A 23,866-nucleotide genomic window follows, 5' to 3' on the forward strand; every position below is an offset into this window, starting at 1 on the left:
GAAGAAAAATAATCCACTTGTTAAGACGTTCTGGGTTACCATGACGACAGGCGTAGATGTCCCATCCGGCTGCTTTCGTCGCCTCTGATTGGCTGAACGCCGTCCTGAGGGCGAGGGGGAGTTGTCTGAATGGGGGGGGGGGCATGCCGGGATCGTTTTGGTGTCGAAGTGAAGAATCAGAACAAAGAAGCAGAGCGACAGAAGGCATGATGGGAAAAGACGAGTGCAGTGATCTTCTGACAGAAGTCCCCTAAACCTAACCCCCCCCACTCCCCCTCCAGGCACCTCGTGGTGATCGACGCTGACTACAAAGCGTCTCTCTCTGCCGCCCCCCGGTGGCCAAAGAGAAAGGCAGCGTGAGGCTCTCAGTGCTTGAGGCTCCACAGGGGGTCCAGGCTGCTCAGGGGGTCGTCCCCCTCCTCCCCCCCCCGCGTCCCGTGGAGCCCCTGACCCTCCGACGGCTGCAGGAAGCTCTGCTTGGTCACCCGCTGCTTCCCCTTCCCCCCTCCCTCCATGGAGAAGGCCTCGGGGGTCAGGGAGGCCAGCAGCTCCAAGGACGAGGGGGGCGGGCTGACGCTGGGCGGGGCCTCCGGGATCGGCGGTGTGCAGGGGGAGGCGGCGTCAAGGCCGTTGGGGGGCGGAGTCTCGATGGGCGAGGGGAGGGGTGGGCTGAAGGAGGGAGGCGGTGGGGGGTCTGTGGTTTCCTGGACGACCCCCGGCGGGTCCAGGTCGGGGCCGACCGGCTCCTCCAGGCCACACGGGGCCTCCATGGCCGGGTCGGTGGCGCTGGGGGGTCTGATGCTCAGCTTGGCGATGGTGGCCTGGATGGAGCTGATGGGCATGTCGCCCCCCAGGACCAGATCCTGCTGGGACTCCTGTCTGGAGTACGGCTGGATGACAGACAGAAACGTCTGTCAGGATGACGTAAAACCACTGGGCTAATGACTACGGTGCAATGCATGATGGGAAGTTCTCCAGCCAGGTAAACCTTGGAGTTACATCATTCTTCATGTCAGTCGAGGTTCACCTGTCTATACATTTACCTGTGTATCTGTTTCTACCTGCAGGTGTGAACGGTTCTCACCTTGGCGGCTGCAGTGTTGCTGTTCCGGCTGCAGGGGGCGCTGGTGACCCCGTGTCTCTGGAGGACCTGCTCTGCATGCTTCAATACGGCCTCATAGCAGAACTTCAGGTGGAGCTGCAGAAGAAGAGCTTATTTAAATCTATTCCCCCCTTTAGGGACCAAACGTGCCTCCGGGGGGCGCTGTGGCCTCACCTTCTCCTGCAGCATGTTCTTCCTCTGTTGCCTCATCTTCTTCACCAGCAGGGGGAGTTCTGGGATTCCGTTTCCTGCCTCCAGCTCCTGTAGCGCCGCGTACAGCAGACAGAAGGCGCCGGTGCGCCCCACGCCGGAGCTGAGGGACAAGCGAGACGGCGTGAGGATCTCAGACCCGACAGCCGACTGGGGGGGGCGAGGAACTCAGGTAACAGCTCCCCTATTACCTACTCCTACTGCAGTGTAGGTGTGAACTGATCCCTTGTAGGGGGCAGTAGGCTGTATCGAGGGATTACTGTCTTTATTCACACGTAAATTATTTCACCATTAAAAGTATTTTCTCCTTGTTGTTTGTGTTGTTTACAGAAGTAAACAACTGTTGACACGTTGATGCTGCCAAAGAGTTAACAATCGATCCGTCAAAGGTAAGAAGTTATCGATCAGTTCTTTGCTCTTTTTGACTTCCTGAAGGACAGAACCTGCTGGGAGTTCGTCTTCATGTGTGATTGTGTGACGGTACATAAATGTAGTAGTGGTGCGCCTCACTCACCTGCAGTGCACCACCACAGGTGTGTGCAGGGGCCTCTGGTGGAGGTAGTGTCCGTGGACCTCCTGGATGAAGCGCAGCAGGTTGCCCTTGCTGTCGGGGAGACCCCTGAAAGGAGAGGAGACCCTCAGACGGGGCGGGAGAAGGGGGGGTCGTACGTTGGGGGTCAGCGGTTGGGGGACTCACAGCTCCGGCCAGGAGGTGAACTGCAGGTGGACGACGGTGCGCTTCAGGCTCTGGTCGCGGTACTGCAGGCTGATCATGCGCTCCACGTGTGTGGGCGTGGCCTTCTGCGTGGTCAGGCTGAGCGTGATTGGTCCCTGAGAGAGCTGCTGGCCACGCTCCGTCGGGAAGTAGCGGACGACTTTACCCTGAAACAAAGCAAAAGTTGAGAAACCAACCCGGTTCGCTCGCGGTACCCCCCGGTAGGAACCCAACGCACCTTCTCCAGCTCCTGCTCCGACACCAGCATCACCACCAGCGACACCTTCTGCTCGTACACCATCAGCCAGAAGTCGGCCGCTGTGCCAGTGAGCGGCGCCTGCGTGGCGATCAGGCGGGGGCAGTAGGGCGACAAGTCCTCCACGTAGCTGGCGTTGATGTAGTCGTCTTTGCCCGACTGCAGCACCACCCGGTTGAGGTCGTAGGGCATGACATCCTGGTGCCGGTTCTTCATGGTGTAGCAGCGGGCGATGGCGATGGACAGCTGCCGGGCGTCCTTCTCCTGCTGGTCCTGCAGCTCTTTCCAGCGGGCGTCCAGCACAGACAGCCCCCCTTCGTGTTGGGAGGGGTGCTCCAGGGAGTCCACCTGGGACCGGTAGCGCTCCAGCGCCCCGTAGAGGTGGGCCACCCGCTCCGGGGTCTGGTAGGGGTCTCCCTGGATCAGCAGCACCGCCTGCGAGCTCTTTTTCCGCCGCTCCCCATCCTGGGGGTCGGCTTTGGTGGGCTGGAGGACGTTGGTTGGGGCCTTGGTGCCCCCCGGCTGGCTCTCGGGGCTGGAGGACAGGAGGTCGTCCGTGCTGGAGTTCTGGCGCAGGAACAGGGATGTGGACGGCGAGACGGAGGAGGGGGAGGGAAGGGAGGGCGGGGCCGTACCCCCAGGTGTGGGTACCGGTGGGGGTCTCTGCTGGGAGTTCAGGCCCAGAGAAGCAGGACCTGGGGAGGGAGACGGAGAGGGGGCGGGTGAAGGGGCAGGAGGGACAGTGTTGGTTTGCTGAGACCCTGGGGGGCCCCCAGGGGAGGGTTGGATCATGTGCTGAGGGGGGGGTATGTGAGGACCGTGTGGGCCCATTGTGGTGGGCTGCTGGGGGGCATTTGGGGGTATGTTAGCTCCTGGAGCTGAAGGGTACAAAGGAGAGGGCTGAGGGTGGATTATGGGGTGGGGGACCTGAGGTTGTAAGGAAGCTGCAGGTTGTGGTGCCAGGGGCTGTTGTGGCATCACTGGAGCCCCCCCAGGGTAGCACATGCCCACAGAATGTGAGGGCAGAGCCTGTGGTTGGCTCGGCATCCGTATTTGCTGCTGGGGCATGTTTGGAATGGCTGCCTGGGATGGGTGGGGCTGATGTTGAGGGGGTAGTACATTAGGGGGCATCTGTGGCAATGGGCCCCTTGGCAGGTGCACCCGTGGACCAGGCACCATGTGGGGTTGGGAACCAGGGGGCAGCTGTGGGTGCAGGGCCGGGTGGGGGGGCTGGCTACTGGGGAGCATGTAGTTCTGTGTGACTGGGGGCATTGGCTGACTACCAGGGGGCATCTGGGCTCTTGGACCACCTGGTACCTGCATGTGTGAATGGGGCACCATTGTTTGGGCATTTGAGGGCATTGATATTTGCTGTTGTTGGGGCAACATGTGTTGGTGAGGGAGTCTAGGGGGCATCTGATGGTTGGGATGGGGCGGGTAAGCTTGAGACACAGGTGGAGGTTGGGAAGTTGGAGGTTGAGGTGGCCTGGGCATCATCTGGGGGTGTTGCTGGGGTACGTAGCCCTGTGGAGTCTGGTAGCCCTGGGGTATCTGAGGCGGGGGCTGATAGCCGTTTTGTTGCAGATGACCCGGAAATGCCTGCTGATACTGTGGGGGAACACCTGGTTGGGGGGGCATGTAGCCATGGGGGTAGCCTTGCTGGGTCTGATGGGGAGGGGGAGGCCCAGAAACGGCCCTCGGTCCAGGCTGGTACCTTTGGGTCAGCGGTTGCCCGACAGACTGGGGGTACTGCTGGGGCTGTTTCTGCTGCTGCGGTTGGGACGCTGAGGTGTGAAAGGGCATTCCTGGTCGGGGAATGAAGTGGGGGTACGCCCCCAACTGTGGGGGTACAGTATAGCCGGTTGATACAGCAGGGGGAACAGGGTGTTGCGGAGTGGGGGTGTAGCTGGGGATTGGCGCTTGGATGCTATCCACCGTGGTTGTTGAGGGCCGGACAGGGGCGGGGGCCACAGGTCGTAGGGTCTGAGGGGTGGGTGGCCGGTAACCTGACACAGCTGCCGGGGGTGGGAACTGCGGAGGTATCTGGGGGAGGGGTCCCTGTGGCAGAGGTCCCTGAGCTGCCAGACCTCCCGACGTAGGAAACTGTGCAATCCGTGCCAGGAGCTCCGGAGGAGGCAAGTTGGCAGGGAAACGGGGAACACCCGCAGCAGGAGCGCCAGGCCATGGCAGAGAGCTGCTGCCGCCCAGGTTAACACTAGGGGGGGCAAAAGCCTCAGGACCTGGCAGATGAGCTGCAGAGGTGGGAAAGGAAGGAATGTCAGGAGGGAGGCTCCGGAGTTCCTCAGGGAGATCGCCCCCCAAGGCCAAGATGGCAGCACTGAGTTGGGCTAACTCCTGGTCCTCCAGGCTGGAGCAGGCAGAGTCAACATCCGAAGCCTTTGGCTTCAAGGAGGGCTTCGCTGCTGTAGGGCGAGCTGGGGGCTTCTTCTGAGTCTCTCTGGGTGGGGGGTGGGGCACAAAGAGCACAACATGAAAAGACCAGAAGGGCTATTATGGAAGAAACCGGGGTTGAAGTCGGGGTCGGTCTTACTTTTCCAGGGCAGGTTTCCTCTCTTCTGCCCTCGTCTGAGACAAGGTCTTGGCTTTCTCCAGAAGACGTGACGCTTTGGCCTCCAGGTCATCGTAGAAGTCTTTCCCCTCCTGCGACTTCTTGATCAGGTCCTCGTAGGCTTCGTAGGAGCCGACCAATCCCTGCACGGTGCTGTTCCACTGCTGCTCAGTCTGGGTCAGGCCCTTACGGACTGTGGCGTACTGGACGTTGGCCTCTGTCAAGGCCTTCAAGATGTTCTCTTGAGCTGCCAGATTCTGGTCAATGTACACCTTCACCTGCTCGTACTTCTTCAGCTGCTCCTCAAATACATGCTGGACGGACGGGGGAGGGGGAGTCAGAGGTCACACATATAATGACTTGAGGTGATTCCCTGATGTTAACTCAAACTTGATTCTGTGGTTACAGACCTTCATGTCGGCCCTTTCCGTGGTGACGAGTGTGGACGTGATGTCGTCCTGCTGGATCAGGTCGCGCAGCTGCTTCTCCAAGGAGCTCCTCTGTTCCCTCATTTCCTGCACCTTCCCAAGGATTCGCTTCATGCACTGAAGCCCGGCTACTTCCTCTGCATGAACACAGACACATGATGCGATAACCCTGTCCCTAACCCCTGAGCCTAGAGCTAACTCTAATAATAGACAAACCCCTAACCACAACCCAAACTTGGGGTCTGGGATCTTCACAGAAAAAAGGCCTTGGACATTAAATTTCATTAGGCCGACCAACCAAAAAAATATTTTTGACCGATGATCCAAAAAAAAAAATTTTCAACTGACCAAATTTGTTAGACCGACGAACCAAAGAAAATTTTTTCGACTGACCAAATGAAAATATTTTAGACCGACCAGCTGACCAAAAAAAGTTTATAAGGGACCCGAAAAAACTTAAGAAAGGACTGACCAAAAAACTATTTTTGACCGACGATCCAAAAAAAAAAATTCAACTGACCAAAAAATTTTTGACTGACCACTCAAGAATTTTTTTCAGCCGACCAAAACATTTTTTTTGGCTGACTAAAATTTTTTTCAACCAAAAAATTTTTTTTGACTGGCCAAACAAATTTTTCAACTGACCGAGAAATTTTTTCGACTGACCCAAAAATGTTTTTAGACCAACCGGCCATCCAAAAAAAACCGGCCGACTAATTTTTTTCAACTGACCAAAATTTTTTTTTAGATAAACCAGCTGTCCAAAAAAACTTTTTTCAACCGACAAAAACATTTTTTCGACTGACCAAAAACATTTTTTTCAGCCGACCAAAACATATTTTTCGGCTGACCAAAAAACATTTTTTTCAGACGACCAAACCATTTTTTTCGGCTGACACACTTTTTTCAACCGACAAAAACATTATTTTCGGCTGACAAAAATTTTTTCAACCAACCAAAAATTTTTTTTCGACTGACCATTTTTTTCGGCTGACCCAAAACCATTTTTTAGATCAACCAGCTGACCAAAATTTTTTTCAACCAACCAAATAAAATTTTTTGACTGACCAAAAAACGTTTTTTAGACCGACGATCCAAAAAAACCCCATTTAATTAGACGAACCCGCCACCCAAAAAAAACCGGCCGACTAACCAAACTGACCAAAAATTTTTTTTAGATCAACCAGCTGTCCAAAAAAACTTTTTTCAACCGACAAAAACATTTTTTTTGGCTGACAAAATTTTTTTCAACCAAATAAATTTTTTCGACGGACCAAAAAATTTTTTTTCGACTGACCAAAAAATTTTTTTCCAGCTGACCAAAACATATTTTTCGGCTGACCAAAAAACATTTTTTAGAACGATGATCCAAAAAAAAAATTTTGATGAGACCAACCAGCCACCCAAAAAAAACCGGCTGACTAATTATTTCGACTGACCAAAGAAATTTTTTTCAGACGATCAAAACATTTTTTTTCCGCTGACAAATTTTTTTCAACCAAAAAAAATTTTTTTTCGACGGACCAAAAATTTTTTCAGACGACCAAACCATTTTTTTCGGCTGACAAAATTTTTTTCAACCAACCAAAAATTTTTTTTCGACGGACCAAAAAAATTTTTTTAGACTGACCAAAAATATTTTTTTCAGCCGACCAAAACATTTTTTTCAACTGACCAAAAAACATTTTTTAGACCGACGATCCAAAAACGAAAAAAATTTGATAAGACCAACCAGCCACCCAAAAAAAAAACCGGCCGACTAATTATTTCAACTGACCAAAAAAATTTTTTTCAGACAACCAAAACATTTTTTTCGGCTGATTAAACTTTTTTTCAACCAACCAAAAAATTTTTTTCGACGGACCAAAAAAATTTTTTTAGACTGACCAAAAATATTTTTTTCGACTGACCAAAAACATTTTTTTCAGCCGACCAAAACATTTTTTTCAACTGACCAAAAAACATTTTTTAGACCGACGATCCAAAAAAGAAAAAAATTTGATAAGACCAACCAGCCACCCAAAAAAAAAACCGGCCGACTAATTATTTCAACTGACCAAAAAAATTTTTTTCAGACAACCAAAACATTTTTTTCGGCTGACTAAAATTTTTTTCAACCAAATAAAAATTTTTTGACTGACCAAAAAACTTTTTTTAGACCGACAATCCAAAAAAACCCCCATTTATTTAGACGAACCCGCCACCCAAAAAAAACCGGCCGACTAATTGTTTCAACTGACCTAAAATTTTTTTTAGATCAACCAGCTGTCCAAAAAAACTTTTTTCAACCGACAAAAACATTTTTTCGACTGACCAAACACATTTTTTCCAGCGGACCAAAACATATTTTTCGGCTGACCAAAAAACATTTTTTAGAACGATGATCCAAAAAAAAAATTTTGATGAGACCAACCAGCCACCCAAAAAAAACCGGCTGACTAATTATTTCGACTGACCAAAGAAATTTTTTTCAGACGATCAAAACATTTTTTTTCCGCTGACAAATTTTTTTCAACCAAAAAAAATTTTTTTTCGACGGACCAAAAATTTTTTCAGACGACCAAACCATTTTTTTCGGCTGACAAAATTTTTTTCAACCAACCAAAAATTTTTTTTCGACGGACCAAAAAAATTTTTTTAGACTGACCAAAAATATTTTTTTCAGCCGACCAAAACATTTTTTTCAACTGACCAAAAAACATTTTTTAGACCGACGATCCAAAAACGAAAAAAATTTGATAAGACCAACCAGCCACCCAAAAAAAAAACCGGCCGACTAATTATTTCAACTGACCAAAAAAATTTTTTTCAGACAACCAAAACATTTTTTTCGGCTGATTAAACTTTTTTTCAACCAACCAAAAAATTTTTTTCGACGGACCAAAAAAATTTTTTTAGACTGACCAAAAATATTTTTTTCGACTGACCAAAAACATTTTTTTCAGCCGACCAAAACATTTTTTTCAACTGACCAAAAAACATTTTTTAGACCGACGATCCAAAAAAGAAAAAAATTTGATAAGACCAACCAGCCACCCAAAAAAAAAACCGGCCGACTAATTATTTCAACTGACCAAAAAAATTTTTTTCAGACAACCAAAACATTTTTTTCGGCTGACTAAAATTTTTTTCAACCAAATAAAAATTTTTTGACTGACCAAAAAACTTTTTTTAGACCGACAATCCAAAAAAACCCCCATTTATTTAGACGAACCCGCCACCCAAAAAAAACCGGCCGACTAATTGTTTCAACTGACCTAAAATTTTTTTTAGATCAACCAGCTGTCCAAAAAAACTTTTTTCAACCGACAAAAACATTTTTTCGACTGACCAAACACATTTTTTCCAGCGGACCAAAACATATTTTTCGGCTGACCAAAAAACATTTTTTAGACTGATGATCCAAAAAAAATTTTTTTGATTAGACCCACCAGCCACCCAAAAAAAACCGGCAGACTAATTATTTCGACTGACCAAAAAAATTTTTTTCAGACGATCAAAACATTTTTTTTCCGCTGACAAAAATTTTTTTTTGGTTGAAAAAAATTTTAGACTGATCAAACAAATTTTTCGACTGACCAAAAATTTTTTTTAGATCAACCAGCTGTCCAAAAACACTTTTTTCAACCAACCAAAAAATTTTTTTCGACGGACCAAAAAAATTTTTTTCAGACGACCAAACCATTTTTTTCGGCTGACACACTTTTTTCAACCGACAAAAACATTTTCTTCGGCTGACAAAATTTTTTTCAACCAACCAAAAAATTTTTTTCGACTGACCATTTTTTTCGGCTGACCCAAAAACATTTTTTAGATCAACCAGCTGACCAAAATTTTTTTCAACCAACCAAATAAAATTTTTTGACTGACCAAAAAACGTTTTTTAGACCGACGATCCAAAAAAACCCCATTTAATTAGACGAACCCGCCACCCAAAAAAATCCGGCCGACTAACCAAACTGACCAAAAATTTTTTTTAGATCAACTAGCTGTCCAAAAAAACTTTTTTCAACCGACAAAAACATTTTTTTCGGCTGACAAAATTTTTTTCAACCAACCAAATAAATTTTTTCGACGGACCCAAAAAATTTTTTTCGACGGACCTAAAAATTTTTTTTCGACTGACCAAAAATTTTTTTTTCAGACGATCAAAACATTTTTTTTCCGCTGACAAAAATGTTTTTTTGGTTGAAAAAAATTTTAGACTGATCAAAGAAAATTTTCGACTGACCAAAAATTTTTTTTAGATCAACCAGCTGTCCAAAAACACTTTTTTCAACCAACCAAAAATTTTTTTCAGACGACCAAACCATTTTTTTCGGCTGACTAAAATTTTTTCAACCAACCAAAATTTTTTTTCGACGGACCAAAAAATTTTTTTCGACTGACAAAGAAAAATTTTTTGGACAGACCAAAAACATTTTTTTCAGCCGACCAAAACATTTTTGTCAACTGACCAAAAAACATTTTTTAGACCGACGATCCAAAAAAGAAAAAAATTTGATAAGACCAACCAGCCACCCAAAAAAAAAAACGGCCGACTAATTATTTCGGCTGACAAAAATTTTTAGTCAGCCGAAAAAAATTTTATCAACCAACCAAAAAATTTTTTTTGACTGACCAAACAATTTTTTCGACTGACCATTTTTTTCAGCCGACCAAAACATTTTTTTCGGCTGACCCAAGAACATTTTTTAGATCAACCAGCTGACCAAAATTTTTTTCAACCAACCACATAAAATTTTTTGACTGACCAAAAAACGTTTTTTAGACCGACGATCCAAATAAACCCCCATTTAATTAGATGAACCCGCCACCCAAAAAAAACCGGCCGACTAATTTTTTCAACTGACCAAAAATTTTTTTTAGATCAACCAGCTGTCCAAAAAAACTTTTTTCAACCGACAAAAACATTTTTTTCGGCTGACAAAATTTTTTTCAACCAACCCAAAGAAATTGTTTCGACGGACCAAAAAATTTTTTTTCGACTGACCAAAAAATTTTTTTCCAGCCGACCAAAACATATTTTTCGGCTGACCAAAAAACATTTTTTTGACCGATGATCCAAAAAAAAATTTTGATTAGACCAACCAGCCACCCAAAAAAAACCGGCTGACTAATTATTTCGACTGACCAAAGAAATTTTTTTCAGACGATCAAAACATTTTTTTTCCGCTGACAAAAATTTGTTTCAACCAAAAAAATTTTTTTGACTGATCAAACAAATTTTTCAATCGAAAAAAACATTTTTTTCGGCTGACAAAAATTTTTTCAACCAACCAAAAAAATTTTTTCGACGGACCAAAGAACATTTTTCAGACGACCAAACCATTTTGTTCGGCTGACAAAAATTTTTTTAGACTGACCAAAAAAATTTTTTTTGACTGACCAAAAACATTTTTTTCAGCTGACCAAAACATTTTTTTCAACTGACCAAAAAACATTTTTTAGACCGACGATCGAAAAAAGAAAAAATTTGATAAGACCAACCAGCACCCAAAAAAAAAACCGGCCAACTAATTATTTCAACTGACCAAAAAAAATTTTTTCAGACCAAAACTTTTTTCGGCTGACTAAAATTTTTTTCAACCAACCCAAAAAATTTTTTTGACTGACCAAACAATTTTTTCGACTGACCATTTTTTTCAGCCGACCAAAACATTTTTTAGATCAACCAGCTGACCAAAATTTTTTTCAACCAACCAAAAACATTTTTTTCAGACGACCAAATCATTTCTTTCGGCTGATTAAAATTTTTTTCGGCTGACTAAAATTTTTTTCAACCGACCAAAACATTTTTTTCGGCTGACTAAAATTTTTTTCAACCATCCAAAAAAACCCCATTTAATTAGACGAACCCGCCACCCAAAAAAAACCGGCCGACTAATTTTTCGACTGACCAAAAAATTTTTTTAGATCAACCAGCTGTCCACAAAAACTTTTTTCAAGCAACCAAAACATTTTTTCGGCTGACCAGAAAACATTTTTTAAACCGACGATCCAAAAAAAAAAAAAAAAATTTGATTAGATCAACCAGCCACCCAAAAAAAAAACGGCCGACTAATTTTTTCGACTGACCAAAAAATTATCATTTTTTTCGATCGACCGACGAACAAAATTTTTTTCAACCAAAAAACATGTTTTTACACCGACCATCAAATTAATTAAAAACAACGAACCAAAAAAAAATGTTTTCAACTGACAAAATTTTTTCTCAACTGACCCAAAAGTTTTTAAACCGGCCGGCCAAGAAAATTTTTTTGGGGTCAGTTGGTTGAAGATTTTTTTTTGGTTGGTCAGTTGAAAAAGTTTTTCTTTGGTCAGTCGGTCGATTCTAAAAAGTTTTTGTGGTCTGTTGAAAATATTGTTTTGGTCAGTCAGTGGGAAAAAAATTTTTTTGGTTGGTTGGTCTAAAATTATTTTTGGTCCATTAGAAAAAACTTTTTGGTTGGTCAGTTAAAATGTTTTTCGTTGGTCAGTTGATTCTAAAAAAATGCTTTTAGTCAGTTGAAAAAAGGTTTTGGTTGGTCAGTTGAAAAAAGATTTTTTTGGTCGGCTGGTCTAAAAATGTTTTAGGTAAATTGAAAAAAAATTTTTGGTTGGTCAGTTGAAAATAAATTTTTTTTGCATGGTCAGTTAAAATTTTTTTCGTTGGTCGATTAATTCTAAAAAAAATTTTTTGGTAAATTGGAAACAAATTTTTTTGGGCTGTTGAAAACATTGTTTTGGTTATTCAGTCTGAAAAAAATGTTTTTGGTTGGTCAGTTGAAAAAAAATGTTTGGTTGATCAGTTGAAAATATTTTTTTTGGATGGTCAGTTAAAATTTTTTCGTTCGGTTGATTCAAAAAAAATTGTCAGTTGAAAAAAAGTTTTTGGTTGGCCAGTTGAAAAAAGATTTTCTTGGTTGGCTGGTCTGTCTAAAAATGTTTTTGGTCAAGTGGAAAAAATGTTGAAAGATTTTTTTTGGTTGGTCACTTGAAAATATTTTTTTTGGATGGTGAGTTAAATTTTTTTTCGTTGGTCTGTTGATTCTAAAAAAATGTTTTTTGTTTGGTCAGTTGGGGAAAAAATGTTTTTGGTCAGTTGAAAACATTTTTTTGGTTGGTCAGTTGAAAATATTTTTTTTTGCATGGTCAGTTAAAATATTTTTCGTTGGTCGGTTGATCTAAAAAAATGTTTTTTGGTCAAGTGGTATAATTTTTTTTGGTTTGTCAGTCTAAAAAATGTTTTTGGTTGGTCAGTTGAAAAAAATTTTTTGGTCAGTTGAAAATATTTTTTTTTGCATGGTCAGTTAAAATTTTTTTCATTGGTCGGTTAATTCTAAAAAAATGTTTTTGTTTGGTCAGTTGGAAAAAAAATGTTTTTGGTCAGTTGAAAAAAATTTTTTGGTTGGTCAGTTGAAAATATTTTTTTTTGCATGGTCAGTTAAAATTTTTTTCGTTGGTCGATTGATTCTAAAAAAATGTTTTTGGTAAATTGGAAACAAATTTTTTTTGGGCTGTTGAAAACATTGTTTTGGTTATTCAGTGTGAAAAAATGTTTTTGGTTGGTCAGTTGAAAATATTTTTTTTTGGATGGTCAGTTAAAATTTTTTTCGCTGGTCGGTTGATTCAAAAAAAATTTTGTCAGTTGAAAAAAAGTTTTTGGTTGGCCAGTTGAAAAAAGATTTTCTTGGTCGGTTGGTCTGTCTAAAAATGTTTTTGGTCAGTTGAAAGATTTTTTTTTGGTTTGTCAGTCTAAAAAATTTTTTTGTTTGGTCAGTTGGGGAAAAAAATGTTTTTGGTCAGTTGAAAAAATGTTTTTGGTTGGTCAGTTGAAAATATTTTTTTTTGCATGGTCAGTTAAAAAAATTTTCGTTGGTCGGTTGATCTAAATGTTTTTTGGTCAAGTGGAAAAAATTTTTTTGGTTTGTCAGTCTAAAAAAATTTTTTGGTTGGTCAGTTGAAAAATTTTTTTTGCTCAGTTGAAAAGTTTTTTGAATGGTCAGTTAAAATTTTTTTCGTTGGTCGATTGATTCTAGAAAATGTTTTTGGTAAATTGGAAACATTTTTTTTGGGCTGTTGAAAACATTGTTTTGGTTATTCAGTGTGAAAAAATTTTTGTGGTCAGTTGAAAAAAAATTTTTGGTTGGTCAGTTGAAAATATTTTTTTTTGGATGGTCAGTTAAAATTTTTTTCGTTGGTTGGTTGATTCTAAAAAAATGATTTTGGTCAAGTGGAAAAAATTTTGTTTGGTCTGTTGAAAACATTGTTTTGTTTATTCAGTGGGAAAAAATGTTTTGGTTGGATGATCTAAAGTTAGTTTTGGTCTGTTAAAAAAATTTTTTGGTTGGTCAGTTGAAAATACATTTTTTTTCGTTTGTCGGTTGACTCTAAAAAATGTTTTTTGTTTGGTCAGTTGGAAAAAAAATGTTTTTGGTTGGTCAGTTGAAAATATTTTTTTTGCACGGTCAGTTAAAAAAATTTTCGTTGGTCGGTTGATTCAAAAAAAAATTTTGTCAGTTGAAAAAAAGTTTTTGGTTGGTCAGTTGAAAAAAGATTTTCTTGGTCAGCTGGTCTGTCTAAAAATGTTTTTGGTCAGTTGAAAATATTTTTTTTGGATGGTCAGTTAAAATTTTTTTCGGTGGTCAGTTGATTCTAAAAAATTTTTTGTTTGGTCAGTTGGAAAAAAAATTTTTTTGGTCAGTTGAAAAATTTTTTTTTGCATGGTCAGTTAAAATATTTTTCATTGATCGGTTGATCTAAAAAAATGTTTTTCGGTCAAGTGGTATAATTTTTTTTGGTTTGTCAGTCTAAAAAATTTTTTTGGTCAGTTGAAAATATTTTTTTGGTTGGTCAGTTGAAAAATTTTCTTTTTGGTTCGGTCTATAAATGGTTTTGGTCAGTTGAAAAAGTTTTTTTCTGTTCTGTTGAAAAATTTTCTTTTTGGTCGGTCGATCGATCGAAAAAAATAATTTTTTGTCGATTGCAAGCTTTTTTTGGATGATCAGTTGAAAATATTTTTTTTGGATGGTCAGTTAAAATTTTTTCGTTGGTCGGTTGATTCTAAAAAAAATTTTTTGGTCAATTGGAAAAAAATTTTTTTTGGTTGGTCAGTTGAAAAATTTTCTTTTTGGTCGGTCGATCAATCGAAAAAAATAATTTTTTGTCGATTGCAAGCTTTTTTTGGTTGGTCAGTTGGAAAAAAAAATTTGGTTGGTCTAAAAATTTTGGGTTTGTTGGTTGATTCTAAAAAAAATTTTTTTGGTCGGTTGGTTGGTTGAAAAACATTTTTGTGGTCAGTTGAAAAAATGTTTTTCGCTTGGTTGGTTGAAAATATTTTGTTTTAGTTGGTCAGTTGAAAAAGTTTTTCTTTTCGTTGGTCGATCTAAAAAAAATTTTTTTGTCGGTTGAAATAATTTGTTAGTAGGCTGGTCGGAAAATCCCTACTCACAACCCTAACCGTAGCCCTACAAAGTGCACTGGCACATGGGGCCTGTGAGTGGTGTCCCCTTAAAATGCAATTGATAAAACCAGGAGTTTAAAAGAATTTAAATTAGCTAAAATTGGGAGGGGGAAGAGAAAGTTTAGGGAAATGGGATAAGATGGAAATAAGAGTTTAAAAAGCACCTTTGTAAAAAGACGGGAGCAGGAAAGAGCTGAATAAACTAATGGCATAAAATAATGATTGATCTGTAAAATAAAATAAATAAAAACAATAAACATTAACAATAAACAATAAACAATAAAAACATTCTAGAAATAATAATCAGGTGCTGGAGGTGAAGGGGTGTATTAAAGGGAGTGGGATTTGAACCCTGCTCCCCTGACTGCAAAACTTGTGTTTAAAGCGTTGAGCTATAGCTTCTCTGTGGTGTCTGAGGGAAAATACAAACATGAGGTAAATGATGGTTAAAAACATGATGAAAAGAACTGTTGTCCAGTTGGGGTTTGAACCCTTGATCTTCAGTTGGAAGGCATGGATATTACCTCTACACCATCCCAGGATGTTCAGGGTTCTGGTTGTGACCAGGGTTAGAGTTCCAGTTAGGGTTGTAGTTGAGGCTAGGATTAGGGTTGTGGCTAGTGTTGGGGTTCTGTTAGGGTTGTGGCTAAGATTAAAATCAGAATTGAGGTTCGTATTAGGGTTATGTCTGAGTCTAAGGTTATGGTTGCAGCTAGAAGTAAGGCTAGGTTCGGGTTCTGCTTAGGTGTTAGGGTTGTGACTACGGTTAGGTTGTAGCTAGGATAAGGGAACCAAGCCACAACACTAATCTTAGCCACAACTCTAACCCTAATGCTAGCCACATCGCTCATCCTAACTCTAACTAGAATGCGAGCCTTAATCCTAACCACAACCCGAAACGACACAAGCTCAAACCCTAACCTTAATCCTATCCATCAATCGCAGCCTCACCTTCACTGAGCTGGGGGCGTGGCAGAGCCTCTTTCAGGGTTTCCAGCGGCCCCCCTAGTAGACGTAGGTTGCTGATGTGCAGATTCATGGCCCGGTGGAGCTCAGTGTTTGTAAAGCTGGCTTTCTCATGGGCCTCCATATACTTCTCCAGGTCCCTGCGTATCTCAGCCAGAGCCTGGCCCTGACTGGCTGGGTGGATATCACCTGCAGCGGGGCCACAAACCTCCTGCAGGGCTCGTTCTCCGGCCTCGTCTGCCTCCAGCACGTCTCGGATTTCCCTCAGTGAGGACTCCACGTCGGTGAAGACACCCGAAAGCCCTAACGGAAAGTAATTTGAAAGGAACACCTTACAGAGGGGCCCAGAACCATGACGCAGACAGTCAAATAAAAATACAAGAGGTAAAATAAGTTCCTCCACAGTAGGGGTAAAAAAAAAAGTTGTGCTCTTACCCTGCATGGACTGGATGAGGTTCTTGACGGTGTCTGGTCTGACACTCAGAGCAGCACACTTCTCCATCAGGACCGGAGGGATGTGGCTGTACATGTCCAGGTTGTCCACCGACTCTGGTTCCAGGCCCAGAGAGTCCATGAACTGCCTGCAGGATGAGATGCAAACAGCCTCAGCAGCCTTTCAGTACAACACTATTACTGTTCACACTCCACATAGACTTCAGAGAAAGGATTTGTCCTGAGAAGGTACAAAAATCTTGACAGCGATTATTTGAAATGTGATTCGCTCGCATGCAAAGACAGGAGATGGAACATCCGCCATGGGTGAAGGTCAGGCCACAAGAGGCTCACTCGTGGCCTCTTCCTGGGTCAGGGTCCAGCAGAGAACTCCCTGTTCTGAGTGAAGTGTCTCAAAGTCCCTGAGATCTTCAAATTACTTTTAGTCTTGCCCCTCCCAAGAGCAATAAGACTTTGGACAGCATAAAAGGGGCTAATGCCCCAGTCAACATAGCTCCCAGGATAACTGGGAAACACTAACCCCTCTACCCAAGGGGTAAGGAACTGACATAAGAGTGATAATTTTTCTAGGGCACATCCAACTGGAAGTAGACCCTGGAAAACACCCAGAACTCACTGGAGGGATTATATCTCATCTGGTCTGGCAACTAGTCAACCCCCCAGGAGAAGCTGCAAAATGAACCCAGCAAGAGACATTTGGAATATCCTTCATTACCCTTGGTACCATCACCCATCCCAAGATATGATTGGTCGATAGGGTATCACCTTCCTAATCTCATTATGCAAAAGTCTGAAAGTTGAGAGTCCAGTACTCACTCTAGCGTTTCATTCTTGCTCTCTATCTTGGCCATGACGTCCCTCAGCAGCTTGGCCTTCTCTTCACTGAAGGCACAAAGAGGTTAATGAACTTCACGCAGGACGGATGACACTCTTTCACCTGTCGGACGGACATACCTGTACAGAGATGAAGCCTCGTGGGCTGCCATTGGAACCAACTTGGCAAACAGGTCTGGTCCAGTAACACTGGGGTCTGTGGGGTTAACTGGCAGAGCTTTCACCAAGGGGGCCCCTAGAAAGATAGAGAGACGCAGTTTTAATTTAAATTAAGACAATTTGAGTCTCATATCTTTGATACAGGGGAACACAATAAAATGAAAGAAAGCTCATTAGTATTTTAATTACGATGTCAAAACGTCCACAGTTGCAGCTCCTCAAACGTTAAGATGTTTGATATATTCTTTTGTAACTCAACCACCGCAAAATAATTTCCATGTCAACGTCAAATTAAACTAGAACCAATGCAGTCTGCAACATCCCATGACACCCCTGAATTCAAAATTTTACCCTGACTAACTTGCATAGGTCAAAGATTAAAGATAGTGCTCTGACCTACTTTCATAGATCAAATCACTAGCTTTGATCTATGGTCTTACTCACACTAGCCTTCTCCCTCGTCTTTCTATCTTCTCCGGTTCCTGAGTGTACAGAAGTTGAAATCTGATCTGAACCTAGTTTTCTCAAGGTCCTCATCTCCTCTGCTTCCTGAGTCATGTGCTTTTTGTTTCGTCTTTCTATCTGATCGGTTGTGAAGATATTTGGTGGATAAACGAACACACGACCACTGACAATTACAAATCATCACCGCTTTGAAAGGGGATGTAATCAAAGAAAGCATTAGCTGAATTAAATAGTCCTCAAACACAGCACTATATATACATAAATGCAGCTCAAAGACCTTTACAGGTCTACCTCGGATTACGTCATTTGAAGTTACGTTGTTCTCGATTATAGGTCGGGTTTTCAAAAAACAAACAAACAGAAAAATAAAATCGAGTTTACATTTTACATCTGTCCACCAAAAATGTTGGAATCGTAAAATCAGGAATACCTGATATACCCTGTACATATATGACCCAAGATTGTACCAAGGGAATAATTTATCTATAGACCGTAATGACAACAAAAAACAGTGACAGGAAATGTACAGTTATTAATCACGGCAAGATTACCTTTGACGGAAGCCAGAGTCTCCAGAGACGGGATCGACTCGTGGTAGATGAAGTCATTGTCTTTCTTGGCGGAGTTGAACCTGCGGATGTTCAATGAAATCGTTTGTATTGATTTAAAATAAGACAATAAGAACAGAGGAACTGAAGCTCACTTTCCCCCGATGATGTCCATGGTGAACCTCAAGGCTTCCTGCACGCTGTCAGGCTGACCCTGGACGGACCGAGACGAGACAAACGAGCTCTGACTTCTTTGTAAAACAACAACACACACACTCACACACACGCGCATATGTCTACCTTGGCCAGTTTGATGGCTTCACTGAGTTTGTCCAAAGAGCTCTGCAGATAAGCCAACTGAAAGAAAACATTTAAATCAGTATCAAAGAAACTCAGAAAATATGCCTCAAGCGCAACAGAAAATTTAAGAAAAATTAGACTTCCTGCTTGTTTTTTTGGGGCATTTCTTGCAAAAAAAAAAGGTCAAATTAGTATAAAGTCTGTCTGGAGCAGCTTAGCTCAAAACCTGGGCCCCTGATGGGGGAGGGAACACTCTGAATCGGTCCTACCCGCTCTCCGTACTTCTGCTGCTCCTCTGCTTGTTTTCCCATGTGAAGCTGTGAACACGGTAACACACATGTTCACACAAACATTGTTGTATGATGACACACACACACACAGACACACACACACACGACTTCTAAAGCTTCCTGATAATCTCACATGGGCAATCGCAGCGAAGTAGTAGATCTTCATCTGGACCAGCTTCTTCCAGTCCTTCTGGATCTTTCCCAGCATGGATGCTGTTTCAGAGTTCTCCAGCGCCCTGCAGGCCTCTTTGTAGTAATCCACCACCTGCCCCACAGACCGGCATTACCCTCCATCCCCACTGGTTCACGTCATGAAACACTCTTCATATTTAAGGCCAGGGAGCAAACCTGAGCGCTGATCCGAGCAACGAGAAAACTCTTCCTGTTGTCGAGCATGGATTTCTCCAAGAGACACTCCTGAGCCTGGCCCTGTGGAGCAGAACGGACGGTGAGTGAGTGTGTGTGTGTGTGTGTGTGTGTGTGTGTTGGTGTGTATCTGCGACCGCTCCACCCACCAGCATGAGGTTGATGTTGAGGTTCAGGATCTGGTGGCTCATGTCGACGCTGAAGCTGTGGCTGAAATGGTCTCTCAGGTAGGAGAAGGCCCCCGCCGAGCACTGGAAGTGTGTGCAGGACACCTTCATGCCCTGGATGGAGAGGAGAGAGTCAGACAGTGTGTGTGTGTGTGTGTGTGTGTGTGTGTGTGTGTGTGTGTGTGTGTGTGTGTGTGTGTGTGTGTGTGTGCGTGTGTGTGCGTGTGTGTGTCTTACCTCCTCAGATACCCTGTTATCCATGGCTCCCAACATGGAGTGTAAGGCCCCTGCAGAGAAAGCAGACGGTTTTCAGGCAAACGAGGTGAAACTCAGCAAAAGGAACAATTTATTTCCATCATTCAAACTCAAAGCGCTTCAGGATGTTCTGAACGACGGTGAGCTTCTCTTCCAACGACGCGGTCTGTTTTACTTTAAGAAATCTCAGTGCATTTTTGCTGCATGAAACAGCTGGAGAGAAACCTCTGTGGGGGCAGCCAAAGGCCCCACGCCAGGCAAGAAAAAAAGACTCCTCCCCATCTGAGACGGGAGAAAGACGGCCTGTCTCTCTTTTTCTCGCTCCACCCATCAGAAAATATTCAGATTTGAGGACAACTACGACGTCGCAGCAGGATCCCAAACCTCCCCCAGGGAGAAGATACGACAGCTGGTCAGCGGTCCAGAGCCACGCGGTCCAACTCACCCAGATTGTAGAGGATGCAGGCTTGTTCGTAGCTGATGTCGTCATGGGTGACGGTTTTTCCAGAGAAGATTTCAGTCCTGAACGGAAACAGATTTGGAAGTTTAAATCAAACTTTGATTCCTGGCGCTGCAGCAAAGAAGATTCATTCCCATCAGGCAACATTTAAATAGTGCTGAGTCAATGTGTGTGTGTGTGTTCTCACCACGAGATGGGCACAGCAGCCTCCTGGCCCGTTCCCATGGGTACCCGGCTCTGGAGGTAGTGCAGCTGGCCGAAGTACTTCCTCAGGGTACTGCATCCCTCGAAGTCCCTCGTCACGTTAACAGCGCTCTGTGAGCCAACACAAACAGACGTCAGTCGCGTCTGCCGTCTCCCACGGCGACAAGGCCTAACGTATTCAAACGCAGCGATCGCGCTGCGCGTGTGTGGCGGTACCGACCTGCCGCAGCGTCTCCAGTTTCTTCAGCTGCTCATTGTAGTTGTCCGGATTCTCTCCATAATTTTTCAAGATGAACTAGAGGAGGAGAGACGGGTCGGGTCAGGAGGAGAACAGCACCGACAATTCCCCGTCAGCTATTCTGAGCGAATCAATGGAACCACAGCTAATTTAGATTCAATAGCACTCAGAGTGGGATTAGGATTGGCATGAACATTGGTATATCATTCATTTCACCCGACAGCTGCTTCAGTGCCTCCAGATTAGCTAAAAAGATACTTTGTTGTCAAATGTAGACATTGAACTTCATCTCCTTTTGGCTTTTCCCTTCAAGGGTCTCCACAGCCAATCAGTGTCCTCCATCTAACCCTGTCTTCTCATCCTCTTCTCTCACACCAACTACCTTCATGTCCTCTTTCACTACATCCATAAACCTCCTCTTTGGTCTTCCTCTAGGCCTCCTGCCTGGCAGTTCAGAACTCAGCATCCTTCTACCAATATATTCACTATCTCTCCTCTGGACATGTCCAAACCATCTCAGTCTGGCCTCTCTGACTTTATCTCCAGAACCTCTAACATGTGCTGTCCCTCTGATGGACTCATTCCTGATCCTATCCTTCCTGGTCACTCCCAGAGAGAACCTCAGCATCTTCATCTCTGCTACCTCCAGCTCTGTCTCCTGTCTTTTCCTCAGGGACACTGTCTCTACACCAAACAACATCGCTGGTCTCACCACAGTTTTGTACACCTTTCCTTTCATTTTAGCTGAAACTCTTCTATCACACATCACACCTGACACTTTCCTCCACCCGTTCCATCCTGCCTGTAGACATTGAACATAGTTATATATCCATCAAAAACCATTTCTCTGGGTTGTTTATAGAAGTAAACAACTGTTTAGACGTTTGATGCTAAAATTGTAGTTTTGTTGATGCCTCAAAGTTTCTGTTCTGCTTAACACACCTCTTTAGATGGTGAGATAGCTCGATAGATAAATAAATCACAAGCTGGGAAATTCACATGATGCAGCAGCCATCAAGACATAAAAACATAGTGAAGAGGAATAAAACTAAGAAGAATAAACTTTGGGGAGAGAGTAACATTAAGAATAATAGATTTACATTCAATAAGGAAAACAAACAAAAAGCTTGTTTTGTTCCATTCTTTTTGTCAAGAACGGATGTTTCTGCTGAAAACACCGATTACGAAAGAACCGAAAAGACAAGAGAATAAAAAATTTTCTCTGACGTCGAAAGAGAGTCAGTACTTGCTTCAGTAGCTTCACTGTGTTTACAGTCAGAGGACTAAAGGTTCTGTGGATCTTGAAACATCAGTCATGATGCTCCAAAACGCTGACAGGACGGGAAATCTGCTCTGTAAACGTCCAGCAGCCAAAGAGTTAAAGGGGAGAATAACAGGAGTTCATGTGGAGGTCAGAGGTCACAACCTGAGCTCCATATTATTCTGTGTTGATGACGTCATAAGTTACAAGACAGGAGTATTATTGGATGTCATCCAGCAGGGCACAGGCCGGCTGTTATCTGGGTCACGTGACTTTATTGTTGGTCGTCACCCAACAGGAAGTAGGTATCCATCTTTGACCTCTTTAGGGTGTCACAACCTCCTGCTAAGGTGACATGACATCCAGAGGTGACGTGACATAAGGCGTTATAACGTCAGCAGGTGACGGCTGTTGTTCCTGGAGTGACTCAGGCTCATGTGACCGTTTGTTTTGCTCACGTCCACAGCCCGCCGGGGCGGGCCGTGCGGACTAGCTTAGCCCCGGGGACCCCCCCGGCTAGTGACGCCTCGGGTGGCGTTAGCCACTCACTTTAAGGCTAACATTAGCCTCATCTAGCGCGTCACCAGCTAGCATGAGGCTAATGTTAGCAAACAAAAGGCGGTGGTCAGCGGGGTTAGCCTCAGCCAGAGCTAAGCTAGCTGGCTAGCTCCTTCTGGAACGCCCCCCCCTCCCCCAGACGGACAGCGCCTGGTAGCTGCGTGCTAACTGTGGCTAGTATTGGCTACCCTAGCGGGGCAGCCCTCGCCTTTAATCCCGGTTCGGTTGACTTCCGGCCGCAGCCCTGTTGCTCCGCTCCCCCCGCCCCGCTCACCTGCCTGACGGACGGACTGAACTGGAACTCCCCGGCCTCCTTCAGGTCCAACCAGATCATCGGCATCCGCGGCACTGCCTCCATGTTGGCCGGCTCTCCGGGGGGCTGTCAGCCGCTGAGGTCTCAGCACCGCGTCGGGGGCTTCGAGGACGTTCACGGGGTCCAAACGGGTCGGCTTCCTCCAAACAACTGTGTCATAGATCCATATACACTCCAACCGGAAGCTGAGAGCTCACGTGACATGTTACGTGGCTCACAAATACGTACCGCGTTGGCTTGTGGGAAATGTAGTGAATGATTCGAAAATCTTTTTGTCGATGACCAGATTAGACGGAAACTACGTGCTGCGTCATTTTTGTTTTATTGTATAAATTTTTTTTAACTAACAAATTATTGTAGTTTATAAAATGTCTCTGGATGACAAAAAAAATCAAAGAATAAAAAGTGTATAAATATTTTTTTAACTAAGAATTTAATGTAGTTTATAGAATGTCTGATAGATGACGAAAAAAATCAAAGAATAAAAAGTGTATAAATATTTTTTTTAACTAACAATTTAATGTAGTTTATAAAATGTCTGATCTAGATGACGAAAATAATCAAAGAATAAAAAGTGTCAAACAATAACAAAATTTCAAACAGTATTCTTTGATACTTCGTCTTATACTTTTTCTTTATATTTGATACTTTATTACAGTTATTTTCGTTTGCACACAGTGGTGCAGTGGGTAGCGCTGTAATTGACTGGTCCCAAATTGCCTGTAGGTGTGAGTGTGTGCGTGGTTGTCTGTCTGTAAGTGGCTCCGCGGTGCACTGGCTTCGTACCCAGAGTGTCCCCTGCCTCACGCCCCCAGAGATAGGCTCCAGCAATCCGTGACCTGTGATCGTGGAAGAAGCGGGTTTTTTTTAAACTGGTTGCTTTATCTAACTAATAGTTTGACATGAAGCCTTAAAGTAATAAAAAAAGGTCATGTTTTCACTTGACAGTTAAATTAAATAATGAAATGGACATTAAATATGTAACGTTTTACTGGAAACACAGTAAGAAATTAGATGGTGGAACAAACTCGTCCTTAAATCACGGTGTATTCTGGATATTATAATTTCTAAGGGTAGTTTTATCAATTTTCGTTCTGTTCAGAATAACCTTTCACCAACCCGCCAGCAGGTGTCGTCAGTGGGCTCTACCTGAACAGGACGATGACGTCAGAGCTCCTGCTCCCCATGTTTCTCTGTTCAGAACAAACTGGGTGAGGTTTGGTCTGGATTCAGTCAGCGCGCAGATTTAATCTTAATCCAAACGATATGTTTAAATTTTAATATAATATTTTTTTTCTCTGTTC

The 23,866-nt window shown here is 43.3% G+C and overlaps 1 protein-coding gene across 1 annotated transcript; it reads right to left on the minus strand.

Moving 5' to 3' along the window:
- Nucleotides 1-214: 214 nt before the first annotated feature.
- On the minus strand, nucleotides 215-22,735 carry ptpn23a (protein tyrosine phosphatase, non-receptor type 23, a). The gene is made up of 24 exons (XM_068324442.1): nucleotides 22,524-22,735; nucleotides 20,413-20,487; nucleotides 20,176-20,303; nucleotides 19,974-20,050; nucleotides 19,511-19,560; nucleotides 19,256-19,387; nucleotides 19,089-19,169; nucleotides 18,874-19,005; nucleotides 18,720-18,767; nucleotides 18,451-18,507; nucleotides 18,306-18,364; nucleotides 18,154-18,233; nucleotides 17,099-17,213; nucleotides 16,961-17,026; nucleotides 16,127-16,272; nucleotides 15,677-15,994; nucleotides 5,263-5,417; nucleotides 4,835-5,166; nucleotides 2,266-4,741; nucleotides 2,010-2,194; nucleotides 1,827-1,931; nucleotides 1,277-1,415; nucleotides 1,085-1,198; nucleotides 215-890 (listed from the first exon to the last, which is right to left on the minus strand). Exons 1-24 carry the CDS (start codon nucleotides 22,605-22,607, stop codon nucleotides 366-368), a joined length of 5,679 nt encoding a protein of 1,892 aa, XP_068180543.1. The 5' UTR covers nucleotides 22,608-22,735; the 3' UTR covers nucleotides 215-365.
- Nucleotides 22,736-23,866: the final 1,131 nt, after the last annotated feature.

Source organism: Antennarius striatus, chromosome 9 (assembly GCF_040054535.1).
Source record: "Antennarius striatus isolate MH-2024 chromosome 9, ASM4005453v1, whole genome shotgun sequence".
Classification (NCBI taxonomy): Eukaryota; Metazoa; Chordata; class Actinopteri; order Lophiiformes; family Antennariidae; genus Antennarius; species Antennarius striatus.

Coding starts and splice junctions, on each gene's coding strand:
- ptpn23a (XM_068324442.1), bottom strand. CDS start 22,607: ATGGAGGCAGTGCCGCGGATGCCGATGATCTGGTTGGACCTGAAGGAG. Junction 19,561..19,973: donor CTGCATCCTCTACAATCTGG/GTGAGTTGGACC, acceptor CTTTCTCTGCAG/GGGCCTTACACTCCATGTTG. Junction 18,768..18,873: donor ACTTCGCTGCGATTGCCCAT/GTGAGATTATCA, acceptor CCGTGTTCACAG/CTTCACATGGGAAAACAAGC.